Source organism: Tachypleus tridentatus, chromosome 13, assembly GCF_004210375.1.
Source record: "Tachypleus tridentatus isolate NWPU-2018 chromosome 13, ASM421037v1, whole genome shotgun sequence".
Lineage (NCBI taxonomy): Eukaryota > Metazoa > Arthropoda > Merostomata > Xiphosura > Limulidae > Tachypleus > Tachypleus tridentatus.
The window spans coordinates 252,185,078-252,211,783 of NC_134837.1; the positions used below are offsets into that span (position 1 = coordinate 252,185,078).

Below are 26,706 nucleotides of genomic sequence, written 5' to 3' on the forward strand. Positions count from 1 at the left end.
TGAATTTTGCGCAAAGCTACTCGAGGGCTATCTGTGCTAGCCGTCCCTAATTTAGCAGTGTAAGACCAGAGGGAAGGCAGCTAGTCATCACCACCTACCGCCAACTGTTAGGCTACTCTTTTACCAACGAATAGTGGGATTGACCGTAACTTATAACGCCCCCACGGCTGAAAGGGCGAGCATATTTGGTGCGACCGGAATTCGAACCCGCGACCCTCGGAATACGAGTCGAACGCCTTAACACACTTGGCTATACCGGGCCTTACCTCTAACACCTAAAAATTAAAACACAAGCAAAGTTTCAAGTACACTTGAATAAATTCTCACATGAGGGGACGAAGAGGAACCATAACGTTCCTGATCACCCCAGTAGGGGAGGTAATTCTTGAAACGTCTCTCTCTATAAACTAAACCCCTGCCAAGTTCGATTCGTTTCACACACACTAACTTCAACAAGCAGCTGCCGTCCATTCTACAAAGTTTTATCAAAATAACCATTTACTTGACGAAATTGGACCTGCACGGCCAGGTGGTTAAGGCTTTCTATTCGTAATCTTAGGGTCGAGGGTTCCCTGTTACACCAAACAGACTCGCCCCTTCAGCCATGGGGGCGTACAATGTGACTGTCAATCCAACTATTTGTTGGTAAAAGAGTAGTCCAAGAGTTGGTGGTGAGTGGTGATGACTAGCTACTTTCCCTCTAGTCCTACACTGCCAAATTATGGACGGCTAGCGCATATAGCTCTCGTGTAGCATTGAGCGAAATTTAAAAAACAAACAAGCGACTTGACCACATAACTATTATATATTCAAACATCTAAGCACGCCCTCTACATTCCGACACTCAATTACACAACCCCTTTCAAACATGTGGTCAGCTTCCGGTCAGTTACCTCTTCCTTTCTTTGTGAACCTGACGATGACCGAAGAAGGTCGAAACGTTGTTCGCTCCTCTACGTAAAAAATAAAATAAAAAAATTCTCAACCCAAACGAGCCGTTTTCACATAAATATTTTTCCACATGACTTCTGTTGAGATGGTACGTTGTCATGTAATCCTTCAGTTCTTCCAAGTTGACGAATTGGTTTTACCATGTGACACTTCATAGAATAATATGTTTGTGCAAGGTAATTTCGTAATGCTCTCTGGCGGGGTGATGTGTACGGGAGGAACTTTCATAATACTGTCATAGTTTATCGGAGAACGTTATTTATTATATGAACGTAAGGTATGTCATAAAACAAAAGAACAAACACGTCGATTGGCATATGAGCCTTTCAGAGAGATGAACAAATACACAGAGCCAGAGCTGCGAAAGAAACAACAACAAACGTTACGCGACCGTCATAAATTTAGCCACCTTATGAAACTAAACAGCAACCAGGCTATGGTTATAATTTAGTTTTAGATGCCAACGACAAACTGTAGACTCAGAAACAATGACCCAAGGTAATCTGATGAGAGGGGTTGGCATTCTCCCTCCCCCCATCAAATAGAGGTGGGTATGTTTTTAATATGGCAAAAAAACAACAAAAGTGTACGCCACGAATGCTTCATTTCCAACTATAGAGAATGCAGAAGGTTTCATTTCGGGTGGGCCATATTTCGGTGGTATGAATTTTTCATAATAATTCCTCCATTTTTTACAAATAAATTTTTAGGAGTCCAGAGTAGTCCTATGATGCAACAGTTCTACCCAGCTGACACCCTAGGATACCAGACACATTCTGCTATGCTTACCCACAGAGCAAACAATTGTTGGAAACCGACATCCTCACTATGATAAAGCCTTCAGTCGCCCAGTCACAGCTTAGTCACATCTAACCATCACGGGGCACCATTAACACTCAACTGCAACACGTTATCAATCTACAACACCCCTCACAGAACATGTGTTCAGTCACGGGTTTAGTCACCTTATGGAGCTATCTAGAAACCCAGATTCGACATGTTGTCCTACTGTAACATATCTCAGGGAATGCCTTTCTAGTCACTAAATGTAATTCTATTGAACCATGAGGGAGATTATAGGGATCCACCTTCAAAGTATTTGTTCTGGACTAACACCACTAAATAAATGCATTTCCAATCACCCGATTTAGTCTCATTCAACCAGTATTGATCATATTCGAAACTAAGCTTCGAAATATTTTCGTTTTCTGACATTTGTGAAATAATAATATATGTTAAATAGAGAGAGATTAATAAATATTATTTTGATATTAATATTGCAAAACAAACAGGCGCATTGAGGACGTACGTCAGAATCGACACGTTACTTAATTCGTCTTTTCCACACATTCGTTTTATTGGCGTGTGAACAGAAACTTTCTGTTCCAAAAAGGTACTTAGGTTTTACTCAATGGCCACTACGTGGTGCTCAAACAAAGCTTCACCGAAATTATGCAATAAGCTTGTTGTGTTTTCCTTCAACATTACAGTTCGATTGATACAAAGAAACGTTTTCTGTATTTTGTTTCATGTAAATTGTATAATGGTTAATTCCTTTTCAGAACGATATTCTGGGTGAGTACTAACTATATTCGAAAAAAAAAAAGCAAACAACAACAGCGGCATAGTGGCACTTGTCTGCAGACACGTGCCGTTAAAAACCGGGTTTCGATACCTATGGTAGACAGAGCACAGATAGCTCATTATGTAGCTTTGTGGTTAATCCCAAACAAACAACAACGAATATATCATTGTTATCAAGTGTATTTGTAAGTGTACTGTTTACATAAAATGTTTAAACAAAACCAAAACCTTCACGAAGTAATTATCATCACTTTCATGATGACAAGATCATATTTTTTCATCTCATAAAAAAATAACAGTCAATTCAAGGTTGGGCACAGCATGAACTGTTTACTGTTTCTGCATTTCCTTTTAATGCGTCCGCTCTGGGATAACGGTAAGTCTACGGATTTACAACGTTAAAATCAGGTGGACACAGAAGATATCCCGATGTGGCTTTGCTGTAAGAAAATACACACACACACACACACACACACACTCCTTTTAATGCAATCAGTACAGTCGTCTAGAATAGTAGCTAAAAACAAAGAAAACTGCCGGAACACACTACTGTGTAATTGGCTGCTCGTAGTCTTTACGTTAAATTCGAGCCTCTGTATTCTGGCGAGTTGTATTATTTAGCGTTTTGTTTAAAGTTGGTTTTAATTGCAGTGATCCAACCTCCAACGTGTTAGCTTTGGAAAATAAACGAACTGGCTGTGTGAGGTAAAATGAGTTTTGCTACTTTGTTTCAAGAATTTGCTGTAAGATATGTGTATCTGTTTGAAGTTAAGCACAAATCTACACAATGGACTATCTGTGTTCTGCTCACCACGGGTATCGAAACTCGGATTTCAGTGTTGTAAGTCTGCAGACATACCGCTGTGCCAATGGGGGACATGTATCTCTGTTTTCTTACTTAGTGGAAGTTGTATATCTACAAGGTTTCCCTAAAACATCCTAAAAAAAAAAAGGAAAAATTGTTTCTAAATGAAAAATGTCCACTGCGTGTTAAGATGGATCTTAATGTTTGTTTTAGATTTAATCCATATAACCGGCCATTTGTGCTCTGTACAACGCGGGGTATCGAACACCGGACTTTAGTGTTATAAATACGTAAACTTACCGCTGACTCACCGAATCACTTGATTTAAATGGTTAAAATAAACGTAATGATACTTTGCGTCCTAAATTAAAAACTATGTCTACATATATTCAGAGAGGGACGTTTATTTAGTGTAAGATCCTCTAAAGGTCACTCGGAGGTTTTAGGGATCGATTTCCTTTGTGGACACAGTGCCTATTACTTCAGCTTTGCGCTTAAAATAAACAAGCTGAGATCATTTTTAGATGCTGACTAAGACACGTCATCAGGTCTGTAAGAAACTTTGTATTTGAGGGATGATTAAAAGAGTTGTGTGGTATAAGAAAACAGGAAGACCTAAATAACTAATAAAAATGTTATTTTACAACAATAGAGCCTGATGGTTAAGGCTTAATGTACAGTGTTATTATATGGAACTAATAAAAATATAGCAACTAACTGACATAATTAAATTAAAACTTGTGGTTAAAAAAAAAAAGATATTGGGCTTTTGGATAGAATGCCTTAGTTGGCGTAGAATGATATTTAATAGTTATTTGAGAGTGTCCTTAAGTTACCATTAAAACTGTGTATGATAACATTTCAGTAATTTAGGTTATTGTTAAGTTTTATTTTGAAATAATATTACGTTCTTATTACTGTTAGATGTCATGATCTGCCAGTTAAGGCCATCTACGCTATAAGATCTGATGTCTTATAAACAACATAGCGTTCAACCAAGACTTATAATATTGTAACCAGCTTGCTTTATGACGTACTGAGCGATAGATCTCATCGGCAGCGGCATATAACAAATAAAGTATACTTGAAACAATATTCCATATTCTTCTTACTAGAAGTCCTTATTGAGGAACGGTCATCTTAAGATATTCGGTTTTTAAACTGTCGCTCGTTTAGAGAAAGAAAAAGTTAATATATTTCTTTTCAAAGGATGTCGACACTTGGTGGCTTTACGATCGCACAGAGCCTTCTCAATAAAATAGCAGGACCGCACACAAAAAGCAGGACCGCACGCTTTGACATCTAGTAAAGAAATACTTTCAAAGTGTCTGGACGTAACAACGTTTACTAACACGAAAGAAATTTATAAGGTATTTCTCCATATAACACCATTTTAAAGTAGTGTGATACTAAAACAGTTATGTGTGTGTGTGTGTTTTTTTCTTATAGCAAAGCCACATCGGGCTATCTGCTTAGCCCACCGAGGGGAAACGAACCCCTGATTTTAGCGTTGCAAATCTGTAGACTTTCCGCTGTACTCGCGGAGGGCAACAGATATGATGTAGATCGAAATAGAAGCCGTTGGTTTCGATGTATGGTAGGAAGTTTGTGTTTTGGTTTTTAGAGTAAGGGGCGGTCAAAGGGTTCACTTTCGTAGCCAGGGGCTTTACTCTGCTGAGAGTGACTTTTTTCCGGATAGAATTATGGTGCCGTTCCAGAGACTTCTTCTGTATTAAACGCACTGCGGTGCGAATTTTTCCAAGGAAACATTGAAGAATTTCGTCTTAGAAAAGTTCAACAAACTCGCTATTTGAATGTTTTGCTAGTGATAAGTCTATTCGTGGCAACACTGTCCATTGCTCGGGATTTTGCCAGGAACCAAATACATGGGTCCTAAATACATCGTCCATGGCGCCACTACCTGTATCTGTGACGACACATCATTGCATAAGTGTATACAAATCTTCTAATAAAGTAAAAATAAACTAATTTGAAAAATATTTTGCACATATGTTCACATCCTTTAACTGATAACTTTAGCTGTCTCAGAAAATTACGTTAGTACTAATTATAAGACTGAACGCAGTGTGACAGTGAAGAATTCCATAACCGATTTTCCCATTCAATACGCAATCTATTTATTTCTCGACATCTTCAGTTAAAAAATCACTGATGAAATAGTTTCGAGGATCATGATGCTAGTTCACCATGCATACTTCTGTAACATTCAGTGAGTGTTAAATATATTAATAACGAATCTTATGACATTCAGCCTGTGTTAAATATATTAATAACAAATCTTATGATATTCAGCCTGTGTTAAATATATTAATAAAGAATCTTATGACATTCAGCATGTGTTAAATATATTAATAACGAATCTTATGACATTCAGCATGTGTTAAATATATTAATAACGAATCTTATGACATTCAGCATGTGTTATAATATCTTACGACATTGTGTTAAATATATTAATAACGAATCTTACGACATTCAGCATGTGTTAAATATATTAATAACGAATCTTACGACATTCAGCATGTGTTAAATATATTAATAACGAATCTTATGACATTCAGCATGTGTTAAATATATTAGTAAAAAGGTTTGTGGTATTCAGTGGGTATTAAAATTCTCAAAAGAGAGCCTCATGATATTCAATACTTTTGTTTAAAAAGGACCTCGCACTATTCTGTATACCATAAATAATTGTATCATGACGTTTTAGGGACAATCCTTATATTAACCTGCATATAAATTATGAACGTTGTACTTTAGGGTAAATACGTTAATTAGAAATATTTTGTTACTCCAGTATGTGATGAATATGCCCGAGGATGATGGTCGAAGGATGGACGAAATGAGGAAGTATGCTGCAATATATGGACGATTCGACTGCAAGAGAAAACCAGAAAAACCATTAACCTTACACGAGGTTAGTTAGGGGCTTTCATTTGAACAGAATGAAATATAAAATTTAAATATGTATATTGTGACGTACTGTTCCTAACGTATTAGTCTGTGTGAACTGTCGTAAATTTGTGTCTGACTTATTAGTCCATCTGATATATAATTTGGAAATAATCAGCCTAATAATGTATACAACTCTTCATTAGTTTTCATCAGAGTAATTTGTTTGAGGTGTTTGTACCTTATTATGTCCCCTAGTGGGACACCTGTAAGTTTAAGGACTTACTAAAATCCGGAACTAGAGTTCCCTGTGATGTACGGAGTACAGGTAGGGTACTACACAAAATACCTTATAATGATATCGATTTATCAAAATATATCACTATAGATCGAGTGAAACATTATGTTGGAAAGCATCCTGTATGGATAAAAGGTACTGGTTGACTTACCAGCAGTACCTTTCTTTTTGTGATTTAGGCTTACGTTATGGTAAAATAACAGTGTCCTTTGGATTTCTTTACCCTTGATAACCTTTGAACAACCTTTGCTGTTGCTTAATTATCTGTTCTAACGACACATCAGGCTGTTGTTGTTTAATTATCCTTTCTAACAACAGATTACGCTGTTGTTGCTTAATTATCTTCTCTAACAACAGATTACGCTGTTTTTGTTGCTTAATTATCTTCTCTAACAACAGATTACGCTGTTTTTGTTGCTTAATTAACTTTTCTAATAACATATTACGCTGTTGTTGCTCAATTATCTTCTCTAACAACAGATTACGCTGTTGTTGCTGAATTATCTTCTCTAACAACAGATTACACTGTTTTTGTTGCTTAATTAACTTTTCTAATAACATATTACGCTGTTGTTGCTCAATTATCTTTTCTAACAACATAGTAGGCTGTTGTTGCTGTTTAATTATTTGTTCTAACGACACATCAGGCCGTTAGTATTGCTGTTTAATTATTGTTCTAACGACACATCAGGCCGTTATTGTTGTTGTTTAATTATCTGCTCTAACGACACATCAGACCATTATTATTGTTGTTTAATAATCTGTTCTAACGACACATCAGGCCGTTATTGTTGTTGTTTAATTATCTGTTCTAGCTGGCACTAATTTTCAAATGATAGATTGTAAGGAAGGCAGTTAGTCAATATCTCTCACCGCCAATACTTGGGCTATTATAAACGAATAGTTGTATTTGGCTGTTTCTCATAAATCGTACCCACATCCCTAAAGTTAGAAACGTATGTTTTCACTAAGGGGTCTCGAACCATGGAACCTCGAATACATAGTTCGGCATGCCAGGCTCAAGAAATTGTGATTTAAAATCAATTTCTAAACAATAATTTCATAAGTTACTAAGAATGGAAAAGTTCTATTATTCTGTTAAAAAGAAAACGCGAAAGATTACAGAAACGAAAATGTATATTTCATATCGAGAAGTATTGATGTATAAGTAACAGTTACTTTAAAGTGGTAACTGTTTCTGTGATAAAAACTGTCTTCAACATAGTAATATGGTCTGTATTTGTGGCTCATCTGGGAAATTCCTAACTTCAATATCGTAGGGTTGTCGTTTCTTTGTAATGGGTAAATATACAGGTGAATATATGTGTTTGCCTTCCATTGGTAGTCGGTTCTAGAATTTCATACAGCACCATAAAAATAAAATAGTTCATTTTAATAACATACTAGAATCGCTATTTTTGAAAAGATTAATAACATATTTCACTAGGCTAAAGTGGAACAAAATATGTGCAATAAACTTTGAATTAGAGACTTTTATATACCAACGTTTTGGCAGGAAAATAAGGGTAAAAACATTGAATCAATCAATAATATTTTTTTATACGTCTCTAAGCCATTTTCAATTTAAAATAATTAACGTAATCCAGTACACAATAATACGACAGTAGTTATTCATTATGAACTTGAAAATGTTATACGTTAACTGGTTTGGTTTATTTTGAATTTCGCGCAAAGTTACACTAGGACTATCTGCGCTAGCCGTCCCTAATTTAGCAGTGTAAGACTAGAGGGAAGGCAGCTTGTCATCACCACCCACCGTCAACCTTTGGGCTACTCTTTTACCAACGAATAGTGGGATTGACTGTCACATTATAACGCCCTCACAGCTGAAAGGGTAAGCAAGTTTGGTGTGATGGGGATTCGAACCCGCGACCCTCGGGTTACGAGTCGAGTGCCTTAACCACCTGGCTATGCCGAGCTTTTTGAATATTTACAGCTCTGTCTTGGATTCTTAGCAATTGTATTTTGTGATAACAGTTATGGTTTAAAAACAGAAATTTAATAAATTATTACTATTTTTGAATTCTTAGTACTAAATGGCACACACTGTGTTAAAACCAAAATAAAATATAACTTGATAATATTGAATAGTTGTATATTTTTATAAACGGAAACTTAATCAAGTATATATATATACACACATTTACTTCCTGCATTATCAAGTACAATTTCATTTTTTTTTTCCAATATTATGTATTTTACTTCGTAAAATTACAAGTTGTTGTAGTTTTAAAAACAATTCCAGGTGTCAGTGAACGAAGCTGCTGCTCAGATCTGTAAACACATCCCTGCCCTCCTCACCCGAAGAGATGAGCTTTTTCCCTTGGCCCGACAGGTGGTGCGAGACAGTGGGTATCAGTATTCAAAAGGCCATTCCAGGTATTGAGGTTTCTGTCTCGTTGGTGTAATAGATGTATGTATCCTATATATATATAAATAGATGTACCTTCCCAACATGTAAACAGATGTACGTTCCATAGAAGTACTGGAGAAACATTTGTTAGTTACAGACATGTATGTGTTAACAAATCACCCTCAATTTCTTTGATAAGTTTAGGTATATATGTATGTGTTAACACAGCACCCTCAATTTTTTTTATAATTTTAGGTATATATGTAGACTGCATGGCCAAAGTACATGGGCATCCCTTCTAATCAGTGGGTTCGGCTATTTCAGCCACATCCATTGCTAACAGGTGCATAAAATCAAGCATACAGCCTTACAATCTCCATAGACAAACATTGGCAGTAGAATGGGTTGTACTGAAGAACTCACTGACTTTCAACGTGGCACTGTCATAGGATGTCACCTTTCCAACAAGTCAGTTCGTCAAATTTCTGCCCTACTAGAACTGCCCCAGTCAACTGTAAGTACTGTTATTGTGAAATGGAAACGTCTAGAAACAACAACAGCTCAGTCACGAAGCGGTAGGCCACATAAGCTCACAGAACGGGACCATCGATTGCTAAAGCGCATAAAAATTGTCTGTCTACAGTTGCAACACTCACTACCGGCTTCCACATTGCTTCTTGAAGCAACGTCAGCACAATAACTGTTCTTCAGGAGCTTCATGAAATGGGTTTCCATGGCCGAGCAGCCGCACACAAGCCTAAGATCACCAAACGCAATGCAAAGCGTCAGGTGGAGTGGTATAAAGCACGCCACTATTGGACTCTGGATGAGTGGAAACGCGTGTTCTGGACTGATGAATCACGCTTCACTATTGGCAGTCTGACGGACGAATCTGGGTTTGGCGGATGGCAGGAGAACGCCACCTGCCTTAATGCATAGTGCCAACTGTAAAGTTTTGTGGAGGAGGAATAATGGTGTGGAGTTATTTTTCTTGGTTTGGGCAAGGCTTTTAGTTCCAGTGAAGGGAAACCTCAATGCTATAGCATACAATGACATTCCAGAGAATCGTGTGCTTCCAACTTTGTGACAACAGTTTGAGGAAGGCCCTTTTTTGTTTCAGCATGACAATGCCTCCGTACACAAAGCGAAATCCATAAAGACAAGGTTTGCCGAGGATGGTGTGGAAGAACTTGACTGGCCTGCACAGAGCCCTGACCTCAACCCCTATCGAACAACTTTGGTATGAATAGGAACGCCGACTACGAGCCAGGCCTTCTGCCCGACCTCACCAACGCTGTTGTGACTAAATAGAAGCGAAATCCCTGCAGCCATGTTACAAAATGTAGTGAAAAACCTTCCCAGAAAAGTGGAGGCTGTTATAGCATCAGGAGGGGGATCAACTCCATATCGATGTCCATGGTTTTGGAATGAGATGTTCAACAAGCACATGTGGGTGTGATGGTCGGGTGTCCACATACTTTTGGCCCTGTAGTGTATGTGTTAACAAAGCATTCCCTTATCCTTTAGATTCATAGTTATGTATGTTTATGTAACAACAACACCCCTTCTAGCTTTGATAGATATATATGTAAGCATGTCCTCTTCTCTATTGATGATATTTCACTACAAAGTGCGGTGCTTTTTGTTTATTCACCTTTCTTTATCTAATATTTATTTTAATAATGTTTTATTACAATATGGTATCTCAAGAGATAGGACCCAAACAACAAAAGGGATACGCCGTTTAACCTGTGTTCGTAAGACTTCATTGTCGAAGTGTTTTAAAATTATAGTAATACATTAACCTGTCTTGGCTGGTAATTAGAATATTCGACTAGTAATCTGAGGATCGTGGGTTCGAATCCCATGCCTGAGCATGCTCATTTTCTTAACCGTAGAGGCGTTATAATGTTACAATCAATTCTACTATTTGTTTACAAAAAAAAAGTATCCCAATAGTCGACGGTGGGTGACGTTGATTAGTTGCCTTCCTTATAGTCTATTAACACTAAACTAGGGACGGCTAGCACATATGGGTTTCGAAGGGTTAAGCTAGCTTTACAAGTAATTCAAAAGTAAAAAAACAAAATTAAATACACGTAAAACATATATACATACAAGACGTGTGGCAGTAATATTCTCCAGCTATGAAACTGACAGCATCTTGTTTAAAAAAGAAAGAAAAAAAAAACACATGTAATATATTATGAAGAAATGGTATTGGTAAAATTTTAAAAAATGAAATTTTTTTTCAGGTTTGGTTTGAATTTCGCGCAAAGCTACACGAGGGCTATCTGCGCCAGCCGTCCCTAATTTAGCAGGGTAAGATTAGAGGGAAGGCAGTTAATCATCACCACCCACCGCCAACTCTTGGGCTACTCTTTTACTAACAAATAAATAGTGGGATTAACCGTCACTTTATAACGTCCCCACGGCTGAAAGGGCGAGCATGTTTGGTATGACGGAGATTCGAACCCGCGACCCTCAGCTTACAAGTCGAGTGCCTTAACCCACCTGGCCATGCCGGGCTGCCAATTTTTTTCAGGAAATGCAATTTACTATAGCCTCAAATGTGTTGTTCGTTCTGAAACTATGTCGGGATTTTGTGAACAATGTTGAATTTATCAACAACGACAGCGAATTATCATTACGTGTGTGTGTGTATGGTATGAGCGTGAACTATGATAAGGGGCCGTAAGCTCAGTGCTCTCAGTATAAGAGGAAAAATTACTGTGGAATGAACACGATAGTGTATCGTTCGAGAGTACAAAAGTATATGTAAATATCCAAACTGATGTTTAATAGTGTCCGTGTAGTATTAATTAACTTTTTTTTGCGAGAATGTTAATTAACTTGGTCCTCAACTTAACAGGGAGGACCGTCGAGAATTAATGACATATGTGAATCTACTCGTTCCTCCATTCCCGAAAAGCTCTACACATATAACTTCTATTAATTAAACGTCTCTACCCTTGGTTGCCCTTACACATCTAACATGTACACGACGTTTGAAGAACAGTTTCCAAGCGCGCTATTCTGTAATGTCATGTTCGAACTTAAATCGCCGAACCAAGTATGTTATAAGCACCGGCCGAACTGTAGTTTTTATTTTATCAGTTTCTGCATTTTGATTACAAATACAATATTTACTAATATATTTTTATACAGCGCGTTTTATGGATTGTACACCATTCGATTAATGATCTGGCCTTATTAACTTGTCTGACAATATTATGTGACGTAATATGCAAAACTTGTTACAGTGTTGGATTTTATGACTTGTAAAGTCATGAGTTAAAAAAATAGTCGTATAACTGGACTTATGGTTATTTTGTCCGTTAATCTATAGAGTATGGTGTATGATAGGACTCGTAAGGTGGTTTAATCTGGCTGATATATAGCACTACAACAAAATCGGTTATCGTTAAGAACAAAATACACTGTACTTCTTGAGAACAGCGCCACGCGTGCGTGAATATTGCTTCCAGTATTAGAATATTAAGTAAGATTGCACCATATTGTTAACATGTTAACCGGAAGTGTAAAACCGATTCAGTTGCACACAAAAGAAGCACCTAAACATATCTGTTGTTATTTTTCTTTTAATTTCAAAACAAAGCTTCAAAACTTCGAAAATACAAACCCGTTGTAATCTCAGCTTGTATGTAATATCGATAGTTCATTATTCGAGAATATATGTACTTGTCTTATTACCAGTGATATGTCGTCACCAGGTACAGTTAATGAAAAAAGATTCATTTACTGTCTGCTGTTGTAGATTAATTTGTTGTTGTTTTTTTCCAGTTGATGTCGGCTAGATTTTTTTAATGTACTTATTCGTTGCAGGCGAGGTGTTGTTTTAATATTTTTGTTAACTTTGTAAAGCAAGTGTTTCTTTCGGAAACTACTGTTAACCGCTGCTGGCTGTACTTTTTTTAACCACTGTAGACAAAGCAGTTTTGTTAACTTCTGTAACCTGAATGTTTTGTTGTTGTTAAGCCTCATGCTCTGTTTTTTCTTCTTCCCTGTTTTTGGTTCTTCGTAATTGAGGGTTTTGTCTGGCCTTATACAGGGTGTTCGGAAAGTCACTGTGCACATATATATTTATTAACAGACAAAACTGCACAGTGACTTTCCGAACACTCTGTGTATTGTTAACCATTACATACAAGACCTTTCACCTACAATATACTCTAGCTTATCAGGTAGATGGAGCCACAGTATAGTTGAAAAATTTTGAATTGTCAGTCGAACTGAGCGATTTAAAACTATCAGTCAAGTGCTTCAAGAGCTGGGTAAAAATACAAAAGGAAAAGAATGGAAACGTTTTCTAATGTCAAGTATTTTCTGAGTAACAAGTATATAAATATATAAAATTATTACTTGAGTTTCGATATATCTTCATGTTGTGTTGAGTTGAACCTCGAAATACTTGCTGGAAAATTTATTTGACCACTTTTTTAAACCTTCAGCTTTATCTTGTAGCTATGTGATGACAAGCTTATCAGTGATATTACTTCTCAGCTCAGTATTATGTATGTCACTCTTTTATCCCGAATGTACCAAGGCTGTTGTACTTGTAGCTTCGCATTACCCTAAAAAAAGAAACGTACCCGGCATGGCCAGGCGGTTAGAGCGCTCGACTCGTAATCTGAGGGTCGCGGGTTCGAATCCCCGTCGCAGCATACATGCTTACTCTTTTAGCCGTGGGGACCGTTATAATGTGACGGCCAATCCCACTATTCGTTGGTAAAAGAGAAGTCCAAGAGTTGTTAGTGGGTGGAGATGACTAGCTGCCTTCCCCCTCTAGTCTTACACTGCTAAATTAGGGACGGCTAGCGCAGATAGCTCTTGAATAGTTTTGCGCGAAATGAAAAAAAAAACGAATGAACAAAAAGAAACCATTGCTATTTCGGATTCAGGCGTGATGAGCATCTCTAAAGTTTGAAATGTTAGTCACTCTCGACAAGATGACAGAAAATAGTGTTTAAGGCTTAAAACTTGTTTCCTTGTAAGCCTAGAGTGTAGTTTGAATTCCCTTCGATTCTAAAGCAAAGCTTAAATTTAAAAACTTTCTTGGGCGAAATAAAATAAAAGATGGACGGAAACGAACATGTGAACGTTTACCATATAAACTTGTGATTCCTTAATAGCCAATCTGAATTTTATTTGTGATTGCTTTGTACAATATTGAATGTTCACCTACTATTCCCCTTTTATCATCACGTATACTGGTTGACAAAGAGGGTCAAACACTTTATGGTTTATTAGCTGTTTACCTGTCGAAAATCTCAGTATTACAAGTGGTAAAGTTTGCCATAGATTTCTTTCGTGGAAAGTCAACTCCTAGTTTTATTGACTTTAGCGTTTTTTTCCAGAGAATATACAGATAAGTAAATGATTTTAATCGATATCCATTGGGGGGAGGTGGGGAGAGAGAGGACACGTATCTCAGCAATATTTTTTGTGCAACATAACTGAGAATGACTGTAAATATGTGTTCTCTTTACCGTTTCCCTTAGGAAAAATATGGGAAAGATTCTACACGTATTTCCGAATAAACTAAAGTGCTCTCTTATGATTGTGTATAGGTTTGGCTCATTTTGGATTTCGCGTTATTCTACACGAGGGCTATCTGCACTAGCCGTCTCTAATTTAGCAGTGAAAGGCTATAGGGAAGGCAGCTAGTCATTACCACTCACCGCCGACTTTTGAGCTACTCCTTCACCAACTACTAGTGCGATTCAGGCACTAGAAATCTTAATAGTTAAGTTCTAATCTAAGAGTGTCTGATAGGGCTCCATAACCTCACCTTGTTTCTAAACACTTTTTCAAACGAATTCATATACCAATTTTTATTCTTTTGTTGGTTAAACGGTCCCGAATAAGGTACGAATAACACAATAATTATCACCAACACTGTAATTAATCCCACTAATTAGGAGATCTTTAGCTATTTTATATCCTAAGAAATGAGTGATTTCATTGAATTTTTAATCAGTTCTTTACAGTGAGCGACATAACGGACAAAAGACATAAACGTATTTAATACGCTACAATATATGGATTCACCCTACTAGTAAATGGTGTACAGAAAAGCCAGTAATTTGAGTGTTAAATCGTTACGTTTCCTGCCAGTAAAGTACATGGCAGCTAGAACAAAATGATCAGTTTTGATGATACTTCTAGGTCTCAGGGCTATAGGTCTTATGATGAAGATTCATGTAAGCGACCCAGGCTGGACTCGAACCCAGATAAAGCTCACTTAGAAGAAGAGAAGAAAAAGCGACAGGTAATGTAAAGAGACAATCGTGAACAGACAATGATTTTTTGAACTTCTCCACATTTGTCGTACATTAGTAATACAACTAACTGGAGAACAAATTTAATTTTAAGTAAAAAATACAAGCAAGTCAAACTCTGGTATATCAAATATTGGTCACGTTTTGGTTTTTGTTGTTTATTTTTGAAGAAAAGAGTGAAAGTAAAAACCAGTGGACTCCGTAATAACAAAGTAATATGGATTTACAATTTTTACTGTTATTTTGCTTACCTTAAATACAAAATAATAACATATCTCTATTTTTAAATTGCGCGCGCGTGTGTGTTTTCATGTAGCAAAGCCACATCGGGCTATCTACTGAATCCACCGAGGGGAATCGAAAGCCTGTATTAGCGGGGGACTTTTATATTGCAACTGAAAATATATATAGTATTAGTAATTCTCGTGAAAGTTATATCAATTTCAAATAATGAAAGGTTGCTATTCTAACGTATAATAAACCCTCGTGAACATGGCTACTTCAAAATCTGACCTATATAAAAAAAGTTTTGTTCGCTAGTGTTTTTCCAAATGTTAAATAGGCCTGGCATGGCCAGGTGGTTAAGGCACTTGACTCGTAGTGTGAGAGTCGCGGGTTCGAATCCCCGTCGCAACAAACATGCTCATCCTTTCAGCCGTGGGGGTGTTATAATGTGACAGTCAATCCCACTATTCGTTAGTAAAAGAGTAGCCCAAGAGTTAGCGGTGGGTGGTGATGACTAATCTTCACTCTAATCTTACACTACTAAATTAAGGACGGCTAGCGCAAATAGCCCTCGAGTAGCTTTGCGCGAAATTCAAAAGAAACCCAGAACTTTAAATATCAGCACCCTATCGACATAGACGACATTAAGGTTGCATTAAGTGAACAAAACATAAAACACGTTTCAGTAGAACGCATAATTTCAAACACCACAAAAAAAACCAACAAATTTAATTAAAGTAGTAACTGACAATATCCAAGACATAACTCAGTTAATAAATAATGATATCACAATGTGGTACCGAAAATACATGGTAGAACAAACCAAAACACCAGCAGCGGTTATAACACAGTGCTACCAATGCTAAAGGTTTGGACATGTAGCAGCAGCATGTCAAGCAACTGCGCGTGGCGTAGGCTGTGGAGAAAATCACCACATATCACAATGTACCAAACAAAACCCCAAACCTAAATGCTGCAATTGTGGGGAAGAACATACGACAAACTATAAAGGATGCCAAAAATACAAATCCATTAAGACACACTTATACGAAATAAAAAATCCAAACACGAACGAGCCACAAACAAACAAAATTCACGAACCATCAAAACTAACTACCACTCAATCACCAGAAAACACAAACACACAAACAAACTCGTATGCTGCAGGGGTCAAGAAATCACCACACAGGCAGGAAAAACCATCGCCAAGTAATCAAGATTAACCCAAAGCAACTCAAGACACACATAAAACCACACCAACAAATATTGATAACACATTAACAAATACCATTACTTCCACTTTCTCTGAAATAATGGCAGAATATACAAATCCAAACAATACAAACAGTATCACAGACATAATCATTAAAATAATTTTGAAAAATATCCAAAAATACCTACCGCAAATTTATATCATGAACTCTGTCAACCATGGATAAATTCATAGTACTACATATCAATATCCAGGGTGCTATTGCTTCCAAGAAACATGAGATTGAAGATATAACGAACTCCATAAAACCAGTGAAACCATAATTAGTGAAACTGCCCTTTATACATACTATAGTTTCAAAATAAAAAGGTTTCTCCATCATCAGACATGATGGATAAAAGAGATCCCAACCGAGGAATTTTATTATTGTACAGAACTGAACTTACAGTTCAGGAACTTAAACTACCCTCCTCTAACGAATCAGTAATCATAAACATAAGAATGCAAAATAATACTGACGTAACTGTGGCGAGCATTTATTGTTCGCTTAGCAAAGTATTAGATGCAAATCTTTTGCATTCAATATATAATCAAAATCTCAATATAGTTATTACAGGAGATTTAAATAGCAAACACACAACATTCAACTGTCGTTGTAGAAACGCAACTGGTAAAATACCTTATAAATTTCTAGCCGAAACCAATTTGATATTAAACGATGCAACACCGACACATATCTCGTACGCACATGGCACCAGTGAAATACTGGACCTATGTCTGTGTTCGTATAATATGAGTCGCAAATTTGTAAACTTTCATGTTGGTCACGATTTGGACAATGACCACCTCCCAGTTTGGTGTATCTTCAATCTCACCCCCCACTTAAACAAAATTAAAGTTAAAGATAAACTGAATTATAACAAAGTAAATTGGCCAATATATCAAACTGTCATAAATCAAACTTTACCATCTTAAGTACTACATTTTGCCGCGGAAGCATCAGATATAGATGTATACCGTCATATAATCTCCGAGTGTCTGAAACATGCAGCCAACAGCTCTATATCGAAACAAAAAACACATCACAACAACTCACTCATGGAAACCACATCAAGATATAATACACTTAATAAAGGACTACGCAGACAGAACATACAAAATCGCAACTCCACGCTAAAAACAAAAAAATACTATAAGAAATAAGACATTTAATCCGACAACAAAAACAAGATAACTGGGAAAACTTCTGTTCAGAATTAAATCACAAAACAGATCCAAAACAATTCTGGACACATTTAAAAAGATTTACGAATACAGGAACAACAAACACAATATACCCACCACTTGAACTAGATGGAGAAACAACGTACACTAACATAGAAAAAGCTGAGATCTTTAATAAAACCTAATAAACACATTCAAGACACATCATGAACCAGACATGAACAGATACTTCTATAATACAGTCAATAACTTTATTGATCATAACAAAAGTGTATACAAACCTATATTCCAAGTAAACACATTAATAAAACCAGAGAAAACAATAGACTGGAGCACTCATCAACTAATAAAAGATATAACAGTAACAACTGCTATCAAAAACACAAAAAACAAAGCTCCTGGAGAAGATGGCATCTAAGCAATACTCCTAAAACACGGCACTCAGAAATTATATGAACACCTAACAGCCTTATTTAACCTATCATTATCAGCTGGATATATCCCCGCTTCTTGGAAGGAAGCAATAATATTAATGTTCCAGAAAGAAGGAAAGCCAGCGAATAAACCAAACAACTACCGCCCAATTAGCCTAACCAGTTGTATTGGTAAAATATTAGAGAGGATAATTAGTAATCGTCTATCCGTATATTTAGAAGTAAATTCAAAATTACCAGAAATTGAAAACGGATTTAGAAACTACAGACAAACTACAGACCACTTAATCAGATTAACTGAATCAATTACAGACAGCTTTAACAAAAACGAATGCACTGTAACTTGCTTTCTCGATATTGAGAAAGCATTTGACACAGTGTGGCATAATGGATTACGTCATCGGTTAAAAGAAATGGCTTTACCCCAGGGAATTATTCGCTGGCTATCTAACTTCCTGGAAAACAGAATGTGCAAAGTAGATGTGAATGTGGCCCACTCAGGGTCCTTTTCACCCGAGACAGGAATCCCACAGGGGGGGTAGTTAGCCCTATCTTATTTATCATGTATGTGAGTAATAAGTCGGACCTAAATTTAGGTTTAGCATCACAATTTGTTGACTGTGTAGCAGTCTGAAAAGTGCCCCTACTCCTACAATAGCAGCAACAAACCTCCAGCCAGTCCTGAATAATAGAAGAATACTGAAGGAAATATAGAATAAAAATAAATAATCCGAAAACCCGAGTAATATTATTCAACAGATTAAATAAACTGAAAAAAGATCCACCCAAGTTATACATGAATGGATCACTTTTACTGACTGCTACTTTTGCTAAATTTCTCGGTCTAACTTACGATTTAAAATTAACGTGGATACAGCATACAAACAATAACCTGATACGAATCTGGAAAAGAGCAAATTATGCAAGAAGTCTTTCAGGTAAAAACCAAGGAACATCACCAGACAATATAATAAAAATCTACAAAACCTACATTAGACCCATAGTGGACTACGCATCTCCTGCCTGGATAAACATATCACCCAAACAACTACAGAAACTACAAAGAATACAAAATGCAGTTCTAACTTATCCTATAAAGTACCATGTAGCACTTCATCCACATTCATGTACAAGTATGTAAACAGAGAAACAATATCTGAAAGACTCTTGCATAATGCACTAAATTATTTTAATAAAATTGGCATAAAAATGACTTAATGTGTGATCTCGACAGACACTACATACATGATGAACATAGTCCTAAGTACCTCTCTCCGACAGACACTACGTGCATGATGAAATAGTCCTAAGTACCTCTCTCCGACAGACACTACGTGCATGATGAAAGTAGTCTTAAGTACCTCTCTCCTATAAATATATATTTAAGAAATATGAAACAAGCTGGCCACCACGCACTAAACACGTAATACTAGTTTTATTTTTATCATTATTTTTCTTATTATTAGTAATAGTATTTTATATATATGGAAAAAGAAAGGAAAAAATAAAATAAATAAGAAAGAAATGAAAAAAATAAAATAAAAAACAAAAGAGGGACAAACAAATTTTTTCACGACTATACATGAACACTGCCCTGAAACAGGCCTGAGTACGGTGTCATATTCTGGCCCAAAGTTATACCAAATACCACACCCTAACTATAGACGCCATCAAAGTACGGGATGGAGGAAGTGCACCTGACCCTCCAGGGTATTCCACATAATTACCCAAATACCAACACAGAGAAAGCTATCAGCGCCCACCTGACTAAACAAAGTTTTCGTTGTGCGTCCCTTCACATTAAAATAATCACAAGTGAAAGCAATAACATCAGTGTTTTATTTATTTGTTTTTAATAATTCTTTTAAAATGAAAATAGGAGAGCAGGAAATTAAGAGCGACAGATTTGTTAGGTTATCGACGTCTATATCTCTTCTGTTTCTTCCGTCGTTATTTTTTTTGCCTCCTCCGCCAAAAGTGCGCACCCCCACCAGTTACCAGAACGCGCACCAAATGTTTTTAAAACAGTGTTGTAGGCTATTAAAAACAGAGAGAAATTTGTGTTATTAAGAATGTTTCCTGCAACTTATAGGAAGAAATAATAAAACTAGCTGGTATTTGAAATAATGATAAAGAAGTTATGTGAGTATTTTGGTTCATCCTAGGAATTTAAGTATCCTTTTTTTTTTATATTCAACATGGCATGGAATTGTTTAGGAACGAATTGAAGTGATAGGAGAACAACTGAAGACCTTAGGAGCCCAACAGGAGGAACTAAAAGCTAAACTGCAGCAGTGTCGAGAGCTCCAGAACTATCCTGGAGTTACACAGACTCAACGACAGTTGGATCAGTTGTCCACACAGCAAATGAAACTCATTAATGAAAAAAGTGAACTGAATAAGCAGCTGAAGCGACTTGAGAGGTGAGTCTGTGTACTGTGCAGAAGTGAGAAGGCAAATAGCATATAAACAGGAAGTGAACAATATATATACTGTATGAACGTGAGAAGTAAAAACTGTATATACTGTATGAATGTGAGAAGTAAAAACTGTATATACTGTATGAATGTGAGAAGTAAGAACCGTATATACTGTATGAATGTGAGAAGTAAGAACCGTATATACTGTATGAATGTGAGAAGTAAGAACCGTATATACTGTATGAATGTGAGAAGTAAGAACCGTATATACTGTATGAATGTGAGAAGTAAAACCGTATATACTGTATGAATGTGAGAAGTAAAACCGTATATACTGTATGAATGTGAGAAGTAAAACCGTATATACTGTATGAATGTGAGAAGTAAGAACCGTATATACTGTATGAATGTGAGAAGTAAAAACCGTATATACTGTATGAATGTGAGAAGTAAGAACCGTATATACTGTATGGATGTGAGAAGTAAAAACCGTATATACTGTATGGATGTGAGAAGTAAAAACCGTATATACTGTATGAATGTGAGAAGTAAGAACCGTATATACTGTATGGATGTGAGAAGTAAAAACCGTATATACTGTATGAATGTGAGAAGTAAAAACCGTATATACTGTATGAATGTGAGAAGTAAGAACCGTATATACTGTATGAATGTGAGAAGTAGAAATTGTATATACTGTATGAATGTGAGAAGTAGAAATTGTATATACTGTATGAATGTGAGAAGTAAAAACCGTATATACTGTATGAATGTGAGAAGTAAGAACCGTATATACTGTATGAATGTGAGAAGTAAGAACCGTATATACTGTATGAATGTGAGAAGTAAGAACCGTATATACTGTATGAATGTGAGAAGTAAGAACCGTATATACTGTATGAATGTGAGAAGTAGAAACCGTATATACTGTATGAATGTGAGAAGTAAGAACCGTATATACTGTATGAATGTGAGAAGTAAAACCGTATATACTGTATGAATGTGAGAAGTAAGAACCGTATATACTGTATGAATGTGAGAAGTAGAAACCGTATATACTGTATGAATGTGAGAAGTAAGAACCGTATATACTGTATGAATGTGAGAAGTAAAAACCGTATATACTGTATGAATGTGAGAAGTAAGAACCGTATATACTGTATGAATGTGAGAAGTAAAACCGTATATACTGTATGAATGTGAGAAGTAAGAACCGTATATACTGTATGAATGTGAGAAGTAAGAACCGTATATAATACATGAACGTGAGAAGTAGAAATTGTATACAGGATATACAAGCATTTTATGAACACTTTTGAAAAATCATACCGGGAAAATTGTTTAATATAGAAGCACGCGTTTTGTTACACTTGCAAGAATAATATTTAAAGTTTTGTTTACATCACGTGAAGAAGTTAAAAGCAGTCCAGAAGTGAACATCCGGGCAACAATCACCCGTCATTGGTCCTTTCTTGTTTGTAGAGATAAATGTTAGGGGGAAACGCGTTCTTTGTCATGTTTCAGAACTTTGTTTCACCACATTTGGGGATATTACAAACTAAAGTGCTTCTGAATACTGTTTTAAAGTACGAATGAATTACGTGAAAAGTTACTGGACGTCTTGCACATAACCAAAACGTGTTCATATATTTTAACTTGTTTTTCAGGTGTGAATTTCTTCAAAAGTTATCCAAAATTTTTGGACACCCTACATATATATCAGATACGCATCTATTTTTTTATTTGACCAAACTGAAGGTAAAAGCTTAAACATACTATATATAACACATAATAATTTCTTTTCTATTAGTTATACAATTTGTTTGTCAATTTGTGTTTTACTTCCATTGTGTTATGCACTTAATAGTGTATGTGTGCTTACAAAACTATACACAAAATTTATTCTAAACCTTTGTTTACAATGCACGAGAGAAATATCAGATAGCTTTCAATTTATGTTATAAATAAATCCAGGAAGGGATATCAATAATATTTATTTATTGTATTTATTATAATGTTTATAAATGACAGTGTCTAAATTCTTTAGTCTGGTTTATTTATTATCAGGAGTACAAACTAGTACGAATCTATTATTAAAAATAAAGACATTTTTAGTAGCTGTATGTCTGCGCGGTCCTTGAAGGTTTTCGGTTTCAAAAATAGATAGAACTAAGAGCAACAAATATTTTTATTTCTTCCTTTTCAAATTCGGTGTTGTAGCCTACAGAGTGCGTAACTCTTCTAGCCTTTTTTAGTATCTACTGACTAACTGATAACACACTAGTGTACAGTGGTGCGAGTGGTTAAAACAGGTGGTGCTCTCAGGCTGTTTTCGGCCCCTTTATGTCAACCGTACAATATATGGCATATCTAATATTGACGAGACCTTTCGTGTAAGACCAGGGCTCAATAGGCTAGTTTCCATGAACAACAACTGTTGTAGTGTGGATAAAATTAAACAAGTGAATTATAATTATTATGAATTTTATTTGAGTCATTTACAATTAGTCATTTATGTACGAATTAATAACACAAAATTACTTAATGTATTTTTTTAAATATTGATTGGTTAATGTTATGGATATTATTTCTAGCTATTTGTGAACAGTTTTGTTTGGTGGTGTGTATGTATATGTATATATACACATACACAATACATTTGCATCATTTTTTTTTTTGTATTCCATTCTAATGAAAGTTGTTATACGTGCAAAAATCAGGCATAGCTTGTATATCTTTGTGTGTATTAAGCTGTAATTGATTCTGTTAACTAAAACTGGGAGTTCGGTCCACCCAGACGGGTACAGCGCAGAAAACCCATTGTGAAGTTTGAGTGAAGGGAAACAATTATCGTTATGGACAAATGAATAAGCTTTTGTTGCTACTTTTTACCTTACCCCCAACCCCCGGTTAAAAAGTGGTAAGTCAGTAGGCTTACAGTGCTAAACACTGGGTTTCGATACATACCTGTGGTGAACAGGGCACAGATACCCCATTGTGTACGTTTGTACATAAGAACAATCAAATATATAACACCTTCTATCATAATAATTACTAATACTATTTTATATATTTAGTGGCACTAATGTATTTCGAATTTTGACAGTATTGGTCTACCACGCTTTTTTTCATTATAAATTTCAAACGTATTTTCAATATTTCATAAATATAATTTAAAACAGCTGCCGATTTTTAAATACAATAAAATCGCTAACATTCTTGTGTAGCATTGAAGGTCCATTAACCGAAACGTTCATTCAGTTTTCCCCTCAGAATAACTTTTAACCCTTATGTATTTTCAGATGTTATCACCATGTGTCTACGTTTGTTTATTATTAGTTCAATTGTTGGCCAGTTGTGGCTTGATGAATTAAGGTGCCTGGCTGGTAATTCATGGTCCGCGCCCCGTTGTTGTAAAACACTCTCCGTACTTTGGATTATTAAAAGAGTAACGGTCAAATCCCACTACTTAATCAGACACGGAAAAAGGAATAGCCTAAATGTTGGCGGTGGGTGTTGTTGTTTATCTTCCTTCTAGTTTCTCAGTTCAACACTACTGGTGGCTGTGCGCTGTCAGTCTTTGTGTAGCGTTGCGTGAAGTGTTTGAAAACGTAAAATCGTGTAACCACTGGCTCAGCTCAGTTTATAGAAACTGATACAGTTTTAAGTTTATTGTCGTATGAGCGTTGTTCATTAGTGCGAGCTAATGCATCTTACGTTACTAAAATAAACATATGCCTAATAGTATTCTACTCCCTAAAGAATGATCTTGAGACAATAACAAGAGATACATGTGTACATGTTATTATATTTCTTCATAGAAATATGTTCGATAGACGTGACTTCGAATTTTCCAGTTTCATTCAGGTTTGAAAGTGAAAAACGGAATAGCACATTCAGAAGCGTAATTCGAATGTTCGTCGGTTTCCTAAAATTGAATCATACTTGCCATCTGCCCAGTTGTTGCTTCTTATTGTTCCGTTTTAGTTATTGAAGAATTAGAAATGTTCTAAGCAATTGCATGAGCAGACTGAAAGTTGAAAGCATTATTCATTGAAGAAACTGTGGAACAGTTTACTGACACTGCGAGAACCCCGTTTCATTTTTCATTCCATACTTTTCATATTTATCGATTTTCGAATTTTTTTGATATATTATAAATAAACACACCTAACTTAACTTAGCCTTACGTGATCGCAAAGAAGTTTCTGATTCAGGTCATAAGAGAGCAAGTTAATACTCAACCAACGGTTACTATAAGACACATTAATCTTTTGTCATAAGGAAAATTACACGCAATCTACATATGCATCTATAAACAACAACAACAAAAGGGAATCTTCAATAGTCATGGCACTTGAAAATCCTTTAGGTAGGATTAAAGTAAGTTAATTAATGAGACTTACGCGTGGTCAAATATGCCAGTCGAAATGTTTTGATGTCCTTAGTCCAAAACTGTAACTAAATCTAAATCGGTCAAGAGATGACGGAGGTATGAGCTAAAAATCTGTACTCAGAAAAAATCAAATCATGCTATGAGCCATTTCGCCGCAGCTAAAAAAAAACACACACGAAAGTTTCTGGATAACGAGTGGTTGTTAAGAAATCAGCTATTAAGATAAGATTTTGCGAAACACTCAAAGGAATATTATCTAGAAAAGGACCAAGTGACATTTTCAGACGAGAACCTCGTGATCTTGAACTGAGGAATTGATTGGCAAACTCATGGGTGGGCGGAGTTATGAAAGAGCGAAAAAAAAAAAAAAATTAGTTAGCTGAGTGGCTGAGGTTGCAAAAATTAATTAATTAATTTGTTAATGTGAATAAGTCAGAGTTGTGAACACAGAAATAAAAAAAAGCAAGAAAAAAACGTAGCGTGATGTAAAGCTTGTGTTAATCTAGTCGAGAAGTCTTCTGGGCTATTGGTTTTGGATATGGTCGTTCCTTGTAGTTATCATGATTCATGGACTAGTAAGGAAGTGCTTAATCAAATGGACGGTGAAGAAATTGAGAACAAAATGTTTTAAAATGAAGCGCATATGGAACGAGAAATGTACGATATTGCATATGCATATGAAAAATAATGGAAAGGTGGCTCAGAGAGCAATACGGGAACATTAACTTGCTAGTCTTGGTGAAGAAGTAGTCATATTCATATTGTGAACGGGTTAAAATGTAAGAAGGGATTGAAATCTGACAGCTCGTCGTGACGAAGAGGTCACTCGGACAACGCTTGGTACCAAGATATATGGATTACTAGTTTTACTAATGACTCGTAAGAGATGTTCATTGTAGAAAAAAGGCTTACTTATTGACAAGTCCCACGCTGGTACAGCGGTAAGTCTTTGGATTTACAACGCTAAAATCAGGGGTTCGATTCCTCTCGGTGGACTTAGCAGATAGCCCAAAGTGGCTTTGCTATAAGAAAACACACGCTTTTTGATAAAGTTGTCTATGATTGAAAAATCCGTTATTGCCTAAAATTTATGAGACGTGACTAAAGAAATGATTATAATAAATTAACTTTGGTTAGAACATGGTGTTGAAGTACAAGTTTTAAATTGATGTATTATAGTGGTTCATAATAGGGATCGCAAAAAAATTACACAAAATCGCCATCGAACGTTCGTGTAGAAAGCACCTTAAACATTAAAGATTCAGTTCAAGTAACACTGCCTGCTAAAGTTGTTCACATATAAACATGCAACAAAAGCACACACGTTAGACTTACAAGGTGAAGAAGACCCACTCAGAGCGGCCTGTTTGTAATTATTCTTTTTATTCACTTGCCATTCTATAACAAAAACGACTCTGTATATTGCACCCAAACCTTTTATAGATAAACGATGTTATCATTGCCCCTTGGAGTTAGCTTTCTTACAAATATCTGATTTTTCTTTTAAAAGCTTAAGAATAGGGTTGAAACAGGAATTACCAGTCAATGAAAAATGAATATTAGATGA

The 26,706-nt window shown here is 36.0% G+C and overlaps 1 protein-coding gene across 8 annotated transcripts in view; it reads left to right on the plus strand.

Moving 5' to 3' along the window:
• Window positions 1-26,706, plus strand: part of LOC143240121 (NAB transcription cofactor mab-10-like) — a 185,443-nt gene that overhangs the window by 135,157 nt on the left and 23,580 nt on the right. For 5 of the 8 annotated variants that reach the window (XM_076482033.1, XM_076482037.1, XM_076482030.1 and 2 more), the window contains 4 exons: window positions 6,159-6,278; window positions 8,818-8,951; window positions 15,097-15,217; window positions 20,541-20,746. In XM_076482033.1, coding sequence (XP_076338148.1) covers window positions 6,159-6,278; window positions 8,818-8,951; window positions 15,097-15,217; window positions 20,541-20,746 — 581 coding nt within the window. The remainder of the gene's footprint in view (window positions 1-6,158; window positions 6,279-8,817; window positions 8,952-15,096; window positions 15,218-20,540; window positions 20,747-26,706) is intronic. The other 3 variants (XM_076482038.1, XM_076482031.1, XM_076482036.1) reach the window with 1 other exon arrangement.